Raw genomic sequence first — 12,404 nt, forward strand, 5'->3', positions numbered from 1 at the left:
GCCTTCACGTGCTATCAGAAATTTGATAATACCTACTTCTGAAGTCGTGATTACGAGCTCATCGCATTCAAGTTTCTAAATGGGAGGATGTTCATGTGCAATTTTTACCTACACAGGAAACTCGTATTTACAATAATTCTGAGAGCATGTGAAGGCAGCATTACTCCTGATTTCTCTCAACATGGGGACAGGAGAGAAAACAAAGGAAAACAAAGTACCGTGCTTATGTTAAAAGGGCCTTTTATGAATATATTTTCACTTGTGTCTTCATGACAAGTGATTAACCAATGTTAGAGCGTGCTGTCAACACTGCAGCATATATAGACGCTCTACTCTACCTGTTTCCAGCAGGTAGCATTGATTAGGCTAGTGTTTGTAGAATATAGCTCCTCATCGAAAAAGGGGATGGTGTTGTGTGTGTATACAGTATGAACCAAGTAAGTGGATTTATGCACTTTAGCTTATGCTAATTGTTTGGTTAATATGATCAATGGATGAGCATCCTGAAATTATATTGTGCTTGGCATGTTGATATTTGTTGTTTAAAAGACACTTTACAATGTAAGGCTAGTGATTTTTGATTGTGTTTGTATATTTACATGTGAATACTGATTATCATTTATTGAAGTGTTCATGCTATATTCACCATTCATTTAGTTTATTTAAAAGGTACTGTGTGTTTACTCTAATTCTGTGTTATATTCTATTATTGTTACTTATTTCTATTATATGCTTTGTTTCAGACCGCAATATAATCGTTTGCACTCATGTTCTCAAACTTTATTGAAACTTGGAATTAAGGTGGTGAAAATAAAGCATCAAAACATCAAAGACTGTATGTCTGTCACCGCCGGATATCTGCGATGAACTAGTTCCTTACTGGCATTCCCAAATTGGTTGAGGTCTTAACCAGTTTTCTTTATTTGAAAAAGTAACTGAGACATTTTGTTGTAAATTGAAATGCATTACATTATTAGCTACTTGAAAAGTAAAAAAAAAGAAAAGAAAAAGATGTAAAATGGCAAAAAATTCTGTCATCATCACTCAGCCTTATGTTGATATAAAACCACATGACTTTATTCCTTTGAACACAAAAAGACAAGATAGTCATCATTACTGCCATTACATTGTAATTCTACATAACATCTGCATTTGTGTTCCACAAAAGACAGAAATAATATATTAATCTTTTGTAAACAGTAGACTTTCTGGGCTGATAGATGATGTTTTAATGGAAAACAGCATGTTACTGTCGAAATTTGGCCATTTTTGCAGCAATTTTTTCATCCAATGATTTTAACAACCCAGAGAAAGACAAACAAACAGTATCAGTGTCAGTATGTTGCTATATTTCATATGCAGAGTATGACTGTAAATCTATATTCATGATCGGTCAGTGGATTCTGAAGAGGAACAACAGAGCCGTTGGTCTGAATGGACGTTATTCTTCTGTCACGCTCATGAAACTTCACGTCAGACCTCTAAACAAATGATAAAAAAACATACATTATAACATACATTATTAAAAAAACATACATACATTCCCATTTATAAAGACGCTTCACATTTAAACATTTGTTGATTTAAAGTTTATAAATAACTGTTTCATAAAAATATACATTTTATAATAGTATTAGAAAAATAATGTTGACGAAATATTAATAATATATACATCTTAGTTGTATAAATGTACTGCAGTTTATCACTTACCGGTGTCCAGTCTGATACCATCACTGATCACCCAGCCTGCTTTTATACAGTAATAATTTCCTAAAAGTTGAACGTGTTCAGGTTGAACTTGTGTGCAGATTGATCAGGTTCAGCATAATATCATACTTTACTCCACTATATTTCATAAAAACATATCATTCCTCATTATTTCGAACTGAAGAAATCGTCTCAGGTTATGTGCAGTTGTGTTCAAAAGTTTACATACAAAATGTTAATGATTTTAACAAGATAAGAGGGATCATAAAGAATGCATGTTTATTTAGTACTGTCCTGAGTAAGATATTTCACATATTTACATATAGTCCACAAAACAAAATAATAGCTGAATTTATAAAAATGACCCCATTCAAAAGTTTACATATGTTTGGTTCTTAACACTGTGTGTGGTTCTTCAGAAAAATCCTCCAGGTTCTGCAAATTACTTGATTTTCCAGCATCGTTTGCATATTTGAACCCTTTCCAGCAGTGACTATGATTTTGAAATTCATCTTTTCACACTGAGGACAGTTGAGTTTTCAAAAACTTGAACTTTGAAACCGTTTTCAAAAGTTTGCACTTTCAGGCCACCAATACGCGGTTGTTGTGTAAATGAACGGCCAAAACACATAAAACGTTTTCAGTTTTTAAATGAAAACGGTGTCGTGTAAACAGCCCCTAAAACACAAACAAACCAAACAACCCTGACAGTCATTTACTGAATTTTTAAAAACATTAATGGTTAATTCAAAACGTTTTCCATCATTTTGAAAAAAGAAAAACACAAACAAACAAACCTACACTGTAAAAACCTGCATTTGTTTAGGAGCAAAAAAATAAATAAAATGACCCATAAATTATGACCCATAAGTTGGTATAAATTAATGTAACTCAGTGATGTTAAATTATATATATATATTGATTTTACGGATGACTTTGAACAGTTTTAAAGGAAAGAAACCAAATGTACCAAAATGCTCATCACATCAAACATTTTTAAAAAGAAAAAACAAAGAAAGTTTTGACGAAATATGTTCTGGTGGAAAAAAACAGGCAGTGAAAATTGTGTCTAAATTTCAAATCAAGCTCATGTGGTGGTTACACAACTGTTCAGGGTAAATTAATCACCAAAATACTTTATTTCCAGACACTACTCAAAGGGATAGTTCACCCTAAAATGAAAATTAAGTCATCATTTACTCATCCTAATGTTGTTCTAATGCCAGATGCCCTTCTTTCCTTAAAAGGGTTAAAGGTGTAAGATGAAAAAAAAAACCCCCAAAAAAACAGAGTGAAACGTAATTTAACAGTAATCAACTGTAACAGTAATATACTGTAAAATGTAAAAGTCAGATTTTCTAAATGAAACAAGTTAATTTCACTGAAATATTAGTGATAGTTAATAGAAAAAGTTATGCAAAGTCAATAACTGATAAGGAGAGTAAATATTGAACTTAAGTGTTTTTTTGTGTTTTTGTACATTATGATATAGGAGAGATCTTTTAGTTTAATTCATTCATTTTGGGGGTCACCATTGTGCTGGAGAGTAGAGCCTGTGCTTCAGTCATGATGAGCTGAGAAACACTGATGCCATACCGCAGGTTGCTTCATTTAAAGGCAGTAACTGTGTAGTTGCTGATGCAGTGATAAGCTGTTTGCTGAGTACTTTAACACATATATGTGTGTTATTGCTAGCTTAGACAAACTGCAACAATTTGAGTTAAAATCATGTTTTTAATTATTTCACTATTATACATTAAGTGTTTACAGTTAAGAAATATTCATTTTCAGTTGACTCCAATGAAATAAGTTCACAGTACTAACGCTGTATAAATACTAGTTTTTAAACTCAAACCGTTTAAAGCAATTGGTTTCCCAAATGAAATGAGTTAATTTTCATGGTAGTATTACAGTAACATACTGTAAAAAAGGAGAGCTGTAAATTTACGGTAGAGGGCTGTAAATTAACAGTACATTACTGGCAACCACAGCTGCCAGTAGATTACCGTTATTTTACAGCACAATTTTTTACAGTGGAATTTGATGAATCTGCAGGATATGATGCAAACCCACATGATATACACACTTTTACAAAAAAAAAAAAAAAAAGTATATTTTGGAAGCTTTTTTGTTTCAATAAAACAAACAATTATAAACTAATTTTGAACTGAAGCTTTTCCAAAACAAGGCATCACTTACAGTAAACAAGAATTAAGTTGTACTTGCATCATTTCAGTGAATCATCTGATTCATTTTGTGTTTTGACGCTCAGCAGCAGCACTTCCTCTAAGAGACGTTATAAAGTTACACACATCAATCTGCACACAAGTTCAACCTGAACACGTTCAACAAGATCCCAGAATGAAGACTCTGCTGCTTTCACTCCTCTGTAAGTTTATTTCATGTCATTTTGTGTAATTCATTGTGATTCTGTCATGATAATCTGAATGATGTGTTTTGTGTGTGTTCAGGTGTGTTTGTGTGGTCTCAACACACAGAAGGTTTCACTGATCAGCAGGTCACTTTAGGACAGAATGTGACTTTATCTTGTGAGTTTAAATGTAAAGCTGCTATTTGGTTTGTGATCAAATCATCCGCTCGTCCAATGATGATACTGCGAACTTTTGGATCTGAAGTGGCTCAATATTACGACGAAAAATTCCGCAACAAATATTCAGAGGGAAGCAGGAGCCAATTAATTATTAATAATATCACTGCTGATGATTTAGGAACTTATTACTGTGTAAAACCAAGCAGGACCACTCTAGAGATCAGTGATGGTATCAGACTGGACACCACTGGTAAGTGATGCAATGCAATAAATATACATCTGAGATATATTTTTTTATTATTATTAATTATTTAAATAATTGTTTTGTATAACAATTATCAAAACAACAAATGAAATAAAATACTTTGCTTTTCTAAAGATGTGTGTCAAGAGGACAGTACCAAACTGTACACATTTATATATATATATATATATATTATTGTTATATAATCATAATTGTTACTTATAATAATAATAAAGCGTTTGCAAAGTTATTTTGCAATCTAAATGCCAAAGATGCATTACAAAAAGTTTAGTAATTATCCAAATTATGATAAAACCTTGTTATTTCTCAAAAACACAGGAGCTCACCCAGATCTCAGTGAACCAGAGCAACAAAATCCACCACAAGATCAGAGATCATATCAGATCCTGATCGTCATATTAACCCTGTTGATTGTTATGCTATCTGCTGCAGTAATAGGTGAGTGAATTAAAAGTCATATTCAAGATCACAATATATTTAAATCAGGAAAATTTCCTTTAAACTGAAGCTAATTTGACATATTTATTATATAAATTATATTAAATACCTAAAATATATTTATATTATATTGAAAATGACATATAAAAATACAGAATTTTACAAGTTTGGTTGTATTACATTTATCAATAAATTTAACAGAATTTAATCAGAGATAAATTTGCTGTTTTAGGTTTATTAATGATGAACCGTAAGCTGTCTCAGAAGATTCCTAAATATGTAAATGGTCATCAGGTAAGACATGTCTTATTGCTGTTTATATTAATAATTCAGTTATTGTGACTGCTTTTACATACATTTTATATTAAATGCAGCAACAATAATACAGAAATTGTTTCATTAAAAAATCAATGTGCAAATGTGAAGCGTCTTTATAAATGGGAATTAACAGCTAATGTATGAATTTTTTTTATTTATTTTTTTATCATTGATTTAGATTTCAAAAAGAAGAATAACTTCTATCCAGACCAACAGCGCTGTTGTTCCTCCTCAGAATCCACTGACCGATCATGAATATCTAGAAGTACTGCCATATTCTGCATATGAAATAGCATACTGAGAGACTGATTGTTATTTGATTCTAAAGATCAGAACTGTGTGCTGCTTTAACATTAAATGTCAATCAAGTTTTATGATAACGTTTGATTTGATAATTTATCAACTTTGTAAAGTTTTTGATTATTTGTTTATGTCTCTTTCTGAGTTGCTTAGACACTAAAAGAGGTACTTGAGGCCCACTCAGTGAAACCATTCACTCATACATCTAATCTTCAGACCAAGTCTGCAAAACTACAAGCACATTATGTGCTTTAAACTCAGTTTGCTATTATAAAACATGCACGGTTCTTTACATTACACACTTCAAAACTGCCATTTAAATGCCACAATCATTTCACAATTACCTACACACAACCATCATGTGTGAAAACTCTTATACATAAATTGATCACTTAGAAATCAAAACTCAATGTTTTGAGAATGAAAGACATTCTTTTTACCCCTTTACATTTCTGTTTATAGTGTGAAAAACGGACATGGACAAGAAAACCCATAAAAACCTCCATTAAAATGATTTTCAGTGTTAGCATGCCGTGAAACTTATTGCTCACAAATGAATTAATTTTAGATGGCCTAGTTTAGATTTCACAAGAAGTAACGCATAAATGACGTCTCTCAGTAAGTATTTTAATATAGAAAACGTCATCATCACGTGTGGATATAGCGCCATCTACCTGCTGGTTAACAGGACACTCCAAGTGGAAACTTATCATTAAAAAAGTTAAAGACAAACTTGTTTCTTGAACACCAATTCAGCAAAATGGGGTGATTTCTGAAGACTACAAAACAAAAACAAACAAAGCATAATTTAGCTGTAGAACAAGCTTTCTGTACATTGAAAGCAGAATAAGAGATGTGTTTTACCTCTTCACCATTTCTGTGGTAAAGCTGCTCCAGTTCCTCATCTTGACATTGTTTGTGTCTACACACGTTGCACTACGCACTTTGATCTGCAATAGGCATAAAATACCACCAGTATTTCTGATTAAATATTATACAATTGATAACTAAAGAAATGAAGTATCAAATACACTGACATTTAAATAAGTCTTTTATATTATAAATTATATACCTATTATTTTATATATTATACATGCAGAACCCTAAAATCTTACCTATGATTGCAGAAAACATCACAATGTTCAGTATGATGTATAAAACTATCAGAGTCTGCTGCATCGTCTTATTCTGATCTTGAGCAGCTTCTGTTAAGAGTTTTGTGTTTAAGAAATATCAAATATGCATCACCATTATTGAGACTGCTGTCAAAAATAAAGGCAATTTAATGCAGTATTTACAGATAAATCAAACAGGTGTGTCATAATTTTATACAAACTTACCAGAGTTGTCAATTCTGAAACCATCACTGAGCTGTAGATTTGAGCCTGATTGGCACAAGAATATATTCCTAAATCATCAATAGTTATGTTACTAATAAGTAACATGCTGAAAGTTTGTCTTTGAATCTTTCATCATCAAAAAGAGATGACGCTGAATCTGATCTGAAGGTTCACAGAATCACCACTGGAGTATCTGTCAGTTTCTGGAAAACCCAATAAATCTCTTTTATATCAATTTGACAGTTTAAAGTCACGTTTTACCCTAAATTCACCAGTTTAATAAATAATAGTTTAGATCACAGATCATTCAGATTACTTCGGTTAGACATCCAGTCATGAAAAGATCACAATAAAATCATGCATGAACTTAAACTTACAGAAGAGTAAAAGCTGCGACGTCCTCATTCTGTGGTTGTTTAACTCATATGCAGATAGTTAAATATGAATCTGAGTGGATGTGCTATTAAGAAGAAAAAGGAAACCCCTCCCTTGAAAAGATGTAGTTGAACTTGAACTAACCGAAATAACATACTGTCTATTATTACTAATATTGTCTATTAATATTTAAGGTCTGTGTTGGTGAAACAGCATTTGTAAAGTGGCGTTCACAAATGCACTAATGCTCAAATGACTCAAATCAGCTGGTTGACTGATTACAACTGTAAAATGACAAAAAGTAATTATTCTTGTTTGTTACATCCAGATATTACTTTCATTTTTACATGACCAATCAGGAGAGCTGAATGGACTAACTACTGCCTCTACATCCTATGATTTTAGCAACTCAGAGAGAGACAAACAGTCAGAAACATTACAAAGATGATTTATTTGGAAAGCAGACATTATAAAACTTGATTGACATTTTAATTGCAGACAGATTTTCGTTATTTTTTAATATTAATAGACAAGAGCAAAACATGTTTTAAAGTTCTTGAGAGTCATTATTTCATTCCATGTTCAAGCAGCACACAATACTGATCAACAGAATCAAACAGCAATCAATCTGTCAGTATGTTGCTATATTTCATATGCAGAGTATGACTGTAAATCTATATTCATGATCGGTCAGTGAATTCTGAGGAGGAACAACAGAGCCGTTGGTCTGAATGGAGGTTATTCTTCTGTCACGCTCATGAAACTTCATGTCAGATCTCTAAACAAATGATAAAAAACATACATTCCCATTTATAAAGATGCTTCACATTTACATTTAAGACATTTAATCACTCAAGATCTCAGCAGAAGATGATTAAACAACTCCACAAACAGCATTACCAGCTTCACTTATTACTAACCAGACTGACTTTATTTCTGTCACATGTCTACAGCAGTTCTTATTGAGAATTAAGAGAGGTTTAGATGTTGATGTCTTATTGGTCAAAAAAAAAAAAAAAAGGTGTTCATCACTAATGCTCAATCATCACTTAATTAATCGCTTAATTATCTCATTTAGTTTAATTCTTCTTAAAAGTTTTTTTTAACTCTACGTAGAGAGGGACCAAATGTTATCTGAGCAGAGTTAATTTAACTCTGGGGATTTTGCTGTGTTGATTAAATATTAATAATATATACATCTCAGTTGTGCAGTTTAAAGAGCAACGGTTATCAGGTAAAACCTTATTCAAAAGTAATTTGGAACAATTTAGAGACCCAAACATTTTAGAGACTCCATACCATCTTTCTAAAGGTCCCGATATACTTCAAGCGAAATCGAAGAATGAACTGATGTGACGTAATATTAATTTTAATTTCATTATAATTATAATACAATAATACAATTAATTAATATGCATTTTTTAACCTGTATTATATGCTTATTGTTGCTTAATAACCAAAAATAATGTGACTGCTCTGTCAACTTATAATACATTTATTAAGAGGGACAGTCAGTTCCCAGACAGCTGCAACTTACTGGTGGCGTTGGTGCGGACGTAGATGATCTCGCTTTTGGCCCCGCAGACCTGGTGGTCGTCAGAGGCGGCGAGTTGGGTTTTGACCATGATGGCGTACTGGGTCCAGGGCTTCAGAGGCATGATGAGATAACCCGGCTCTATCTGGTTGCCCTTGGTGACGCGTTGTGGAGGCTCCACGTCGGCTATCGCCCAACTGTTAGAGCCACAGGCGTCCTGCCCGTCATATTCTGTCACGTTCCTATAAGGACTGAATGGGAAAAGAGAATGTATTTTCATGCTTTCTTAGATGACGTAATTTATACATAGCACAAAGAACTTTTTATTAACTAATTACTATTAAACATAATAATAAACAATATTAAGAAAAAAGTACTTTCATGCTAAAAGAAATTCAAAAATTGTATTAACTAATTCTAATTAAATACAATGTTTAATTTAAGTAATTGAACTTATTAATTAATTATTATTAAATGTATTATTTTTAATAGTAATAGTTTAAGTTCAAATATTAAATTTATATATATATATATATATATATACACACACACACACACACACACATATATATATATATATACACACACACACACACACACACACACACACACCCACATACACTGTAAAACCTTGCTGTAAAAAAAATGGCCAAATTCCGACACTAACATACCATTTTCCATTAAAACAGTAATATACTGTAGAAAACAATGCATTCTGGGTAATATTTGTCGTTTTCGAGAAAATAGCCTACAGGAATATACTGTGAGTTAACATCGCTCAAAGTCAACACTCAGAGGCTGTGTTCCAAATCACACCCTATACCCTCATTCACTATTCCCTACACTAGTTCACTAATATAGTACACTTCAGAGAGTGAATGAAAAGTAGTGAGTGAATTCAGACACTGATGAACACCTGATAAGCAGAATCACTAAAGAACAGAGAAACAAGACCAGAAAAAGAGAAGAGATGAGCAGAAATACAAGAACTACAACTGACTTCAGCCACACTGAGTGTGAAACCAGTTTACAAACCAGTTGGACATTATTTCTTTCATACATGCACAGAAGTTATTGTTGAGAATTAAGAGATTTGGATGTTGATGTTTTATTGAAAATAATAAAGTTTGTAGTCACCATCATGGTGACCAGTGTTTGCTTTAGTTGAGCTCTTGACTCTTTAACATTAGTTTTCTCTGGCTGCTGTAACTGAGTGTTTATAAAGCACATTTGTTATGGCAAGAAAAAGCCAAGAAGTAGTTGATCAGGTGTTAATGGCTGTTGTGATGATGCCATAATTGTCATGGATTTGTCTGATTCATTGATCTCTTTCTGTGTCTAATCTTTTATCTAATCTAAAGTTTAATGTTGCAATGCAAAACACTCAGTACAAAACTCCCAGTACAAAACTCCCAGCATGCACTGAAGCATGAATCAATCATGCAGCTGAATGGTCTTTTTTTATTGCCATCATTGTTGAGATTCATGTGCTGATTTTTGATATCTGTGTGTGTCTAAATAAATAAAATATTTTTCATAGTAACTGATTTTTTTGTAACTCACTGTAGTTTCACAGTGGTGATAATGTAAAATTTAAGTCCTTAATACTTTAATACAAGGGATTAAACAGTTTGAGATCAGTGAATCAAGAGACTATGTGATGGTTATTTCATCAATGCATAACTATCAACATTCAATGATCATATTTTTTTTCCCATAACAAACGTGGCTTGCAAAAACAGTTAAAGCAGCCAGAAAAAAAAATGATGTTAAAAAGTCAAGGGTCAAGAGCTCAACTAAAGCAATCACTGATCTCAATGATGGTGACATCAAAGCAAACATTTTCAATAGAACATCAACATCTAAACTTCTGTTAATTCTCAATAAGACCTTCTGTAGAAATGAAGTCAATCTGGTCAGTAATAAGTGTAATAATGTGTAATGGCTGGAAGTCAGTTGTAGTTCTTGTGTTTTCTGCTTGTCTCTTTTTTCTGTTCTCGTTGTTCCTCTTGTCTTCAGTGATTCTGCTTGTTAACAGCAGGTGTTCATCATTAATGCTTGATCATCACTTACACATTCACTTAATTATCTCACTGCAACACAGCGTCAATGTTACTTTTACTCTGTAGTGTGGACACTAGAGGATGTTCCTGTGGGGTTGAAAGGGTTAAAGGTGTAAGATAAAAAGACATCCACAAAATGTATTTAAACAGTATTTAAACTGTAAGTTAAAAAACAGTTACATACTGGCAACACTGTTGCCAGTAGTTTACTGTAAAATTTAATTTTGTGGGTCACCATTGTGCTGAAGAGTAGAGCCTGTGCTTAAGTTTAGGAGAAGATCAAGAAACATTGATGATTTGCTGCATGTTGTTTTATTTAACAGATGGTGACTGTGTTGCTGCTGTGCAGTGATCTCTTTGTTTAAAATATTTTTAGTGGTCTGTAATGAAATAACTTCACAGTAATAAAATGCTCACATGATTAACATATTATAAATATTAGTTTATAAATTTAAATGGCAGTGAGACAATTTAAGGCAGTCAGTTTCTGCAAATGGCCCAGATCAAGGTAATACCCCGATATTATTGAAGTATAATAGATTATTAAAAAAAAAAAAAAAAAAAAAAAACTCACTCTTCCTTATAGAAGACCATGAATCCCAGCAGGTCTCTGAAGTCTGAGGGCCAGAACGGCTCCCACTTGATGAGGATCTTGTCGTGGGTTGTGCGGATTTGTGTAAATTTAAGAACTTGGTTTTCACCTGTAAGAGAGGGTCAATATTAGGTCTGGTTTGACATAAAGATGAAGCTCCAGTGAAACCAAAAGCACCGTGGGTCTTACAGAAAGCCTGGTCTTCATAAGCGGGGATGCTGATTTCGTTTTTAGGGATCCTGTCCTTGGTCCCGGTCACCTCTTCCATCCGAAGGATCTCAGACTTGCAGAGTTTGGTGTTGTGGAGGAAGAACATCCTGCCATTGAGGATGGTGAGGTTGTGTTTGGACCAATCCCACAGCTGCCGCAAGTTCTGGTTGTCCATGGCATAAAACGAGTAGTTCCTAAAAAGAACGGCGATACACAATGCAAATAATTAGTGGTTGACCGATATATATCGTCTGATATTTGGCTTTTTTTTAAGTTATCTAATTATCGGCAATAGGCCGATGTCACGGAAGTAGACTTTTATTTTGACAGTGCTGAGAATGCAACGTTGGCAATTAAAAAAAAATCAATCAGCTCAGCAGTGGCGTCTTACCCCGCTTCCAGCGTTTCACCGCGAATGACACGCAGCTTGCGGAGGAAGGAGAGGGAGACGAGAGCGTAGGCTCTGCGGATGCTCAGGTAGCCTGTGATCTCCTCCAGCTGACCCAGACTGGCCTCCAGCTCTGCCGCGATATTGTCTAAGGAACAGAAGATGAGTTTTCATTTGCATCAGTACCTTTAAACTATTTAGTTTCACGCATACACACTGCTATTTACATATATATTACTGTATGCTAAAAACTATCTGTTTTTATTATCTGTTCTATTATGGCTATCTGAAATACTTGACACTAATTGGTCAATCATAGCAAC

The 12,404-nt window shown here is 33.3% G+C and overlaps 1 protein-coding gene and 1 long non-coding RNA gene across 5 annotated transcripts in view; one reads left to right on the forward strand and one right to left on the reverse strand.

Annotated features, from left to right (window-relative positions):
* Positions 1-12,404, reverse strand: part of insrb (insulin receptor b) — a 134,026-nt gene that overhangs the window by 107,082 nt on the left and 14,540 nt on the right. The window contains exons 4-6 of one of the 4 annotated variants that reach the window (XM_051910252.1): positions 12,085-12,229; positions 11,673-11,887; positions 11,466-11,592 (exon numbers count right to left, since the gene is read on the reverse strand). The exons of the other annotated variants lie outside the window; for them this stretch is intronic. Of the exons in view, the coding sequence (XP_051766212.1) occupies positions 11,466-11,592; positions 11,673-11,887; positions 12,085-12,229 (487 nt within the window). The remainder of the gene's footprint in view (positions 1-11,465; positions 11,593-11,672; positions 11,888-12,084; positions 12,230-12,404) is intronic. 4 annotated transcript variants of the gene reach the window in all.
* LOC127521183 (uncharacterized) lies at positions 1,516-6,353 on the forward strand. The gene is made up of 5 exons (XR_007932307.1): positions 1,516-4,096; positions 4,179-4,508; positions 4,842-4,961; positions 5,194-5,255; positions 5,458-6,353. It is a non-coding gene; the product is annotated as an uncharacterized LOC127521183 (long non-coding RNA).

This window comes from Ctenopharyngodon idella, chromosome 10, assembly GCF_019924925.1.
Source record: "Ctenopharyngodon idella isolate HZGC_01 chromosome 10, HZGC01, whole genome shotgun sequence".
NCBI classification, from domain to species: Eukaryota; Metazoa; Chordata; class Actinopteri; order Cypriniformes; family Xenocyprididae; genus Ctenopharyngodon; species Ctenopharyngodon idella.